Genomic DNA, 1216 nt, shown 5'->3' with positions numbered 1-1216 from the left:
CGGGGAGGGGAGGGAGAGGGTGGAAGGGGAGAGATGGGGAAGAGGAGGAGGAGGAGGAGGGGGTAGGGACAAATGTTAAAGTGTAGTCATTCGTATGATTGGATGTGTGAAATTTTCGGTCAGCTGGAGAGCTATGAAAGTATTAGTACATGTACACCATTTGATTGATTGGTTGGTTGGTCAGCAGATCGGCATTAAGTCATTCGAGAGCGGGGGAAGGCTGGTTCGTTGGGTTTTTGTGGACAATGGCACTCGATCCTTAGGTGTGCCCTTTTTTTCTTTTTTTTTGTTGTTGTTTAGTTTTGTTTTGCCATTGGTTTGCTTTTTTGTTTTTGATGTTGTTGGTTGGTTTGATGGATGGTTGTATGGCTGACTGATTGATGAATTGGTTTGTTTATTGATCAGTCAGTTGATCGACTTGCTGTTTGATTCGTTTCTATGTTTAGGTAACAGTTGAGATTATTGCAGATGTGAGAGAAGTTCGTTTACTTGTACATATGGATGAATGGATGGATATTATATTTATATAACTGTGTGTGTGTGTGTGTGTGTGTGTGTGTGTGTGTGTGTGTGTGTGTGTGTGTGTAATCTATATACTAAGCGACAGAGACTTGTATATACTTGTCTGTGTGTGTGTGTGTGTGTGTGTGTGTGTGTGTGTGTGTGTGTGTGTGTGTGTAACTTATACATACGCACACTATATCCATATTATACGTACAGGCCCACATATAATATTACTAAAATAAATCTCAATAATTATTATGACAACTTTGGGCTTCAACAACATAAAAAGATTGACGTTTCTAGAGTACAATCTGTCCTTACATATCCCAGACAGGGAAACAGAAGTATGGGGATGGCTGTAGCTCCCAGTAAGTAGCGCCAGCCGAGGGTGGGCATGATCAGTTTGGCGATGACCACCTCGAAGGCCGTGCCAAAGGCGAAGAAGACCTGTGGGTGATACAATTGCAGCAATAAATGTTTTAAGCCTCTGCCAACACAGTTTTAGAAGAGCATTTAGGATGCTTTTATCAATGTTGTTACGTGGACATATTTAGATCTTTTTGAAGGTTGTATGAGTTAGCAATGTTTTTTTTATTGCTTAAGTCTTGGCCGTTAAGTTAATTTCTAAAGAGGTGGTGGAGGGAGGAGGGAAATTACAGATAGATAGATAGATAGATAGATAGATAGATAGATAGATAGATAGATAGATAGA

The 1216-nt window shown here is 40.3% G+C and overlaps 1 protein-coding gene across 1 annotated transcript in view; it reads right to left on the bottom strand.

Moving 5' to 3' along the window:
- Nucleotides 1-1216, bottom strand: part of LOC101848324 (synaptic vesicle 2-related protein) — a gene marked incomplete in the record, with an annotated part of 40420 nt that overhangs the window by 24714 nt on the left and 14490 nt on the right. The window contains 1 exon segment of the mRNA XM_013088708.2: nt 826-951. Within this exon segment, the coding sequence (XP_012944162.2) occupies nt 826-951 (126 nt within the window).

The sequence above is a fragment of the Aplysia californica genome, unplaced genomic scaffold, assembly GCF_000002075.1.
Source record: "Aplysia californica isolate F4 #8 unplaced genomic scaffold, AplCal3.0 scaffold00794, whole genome shotgun sequence".
Classification (NCBI taxonomy): Eukaryota; Metazoa; Mollusca; class Gastropoda; order Aplysiida; family Aplysiidae; genus Aplysia; species Aplysia californica.
Note: the sequence above shows the minus strand (reverse complement) of the source record. Positions and strands in the feature narration are given on the sequence as shown.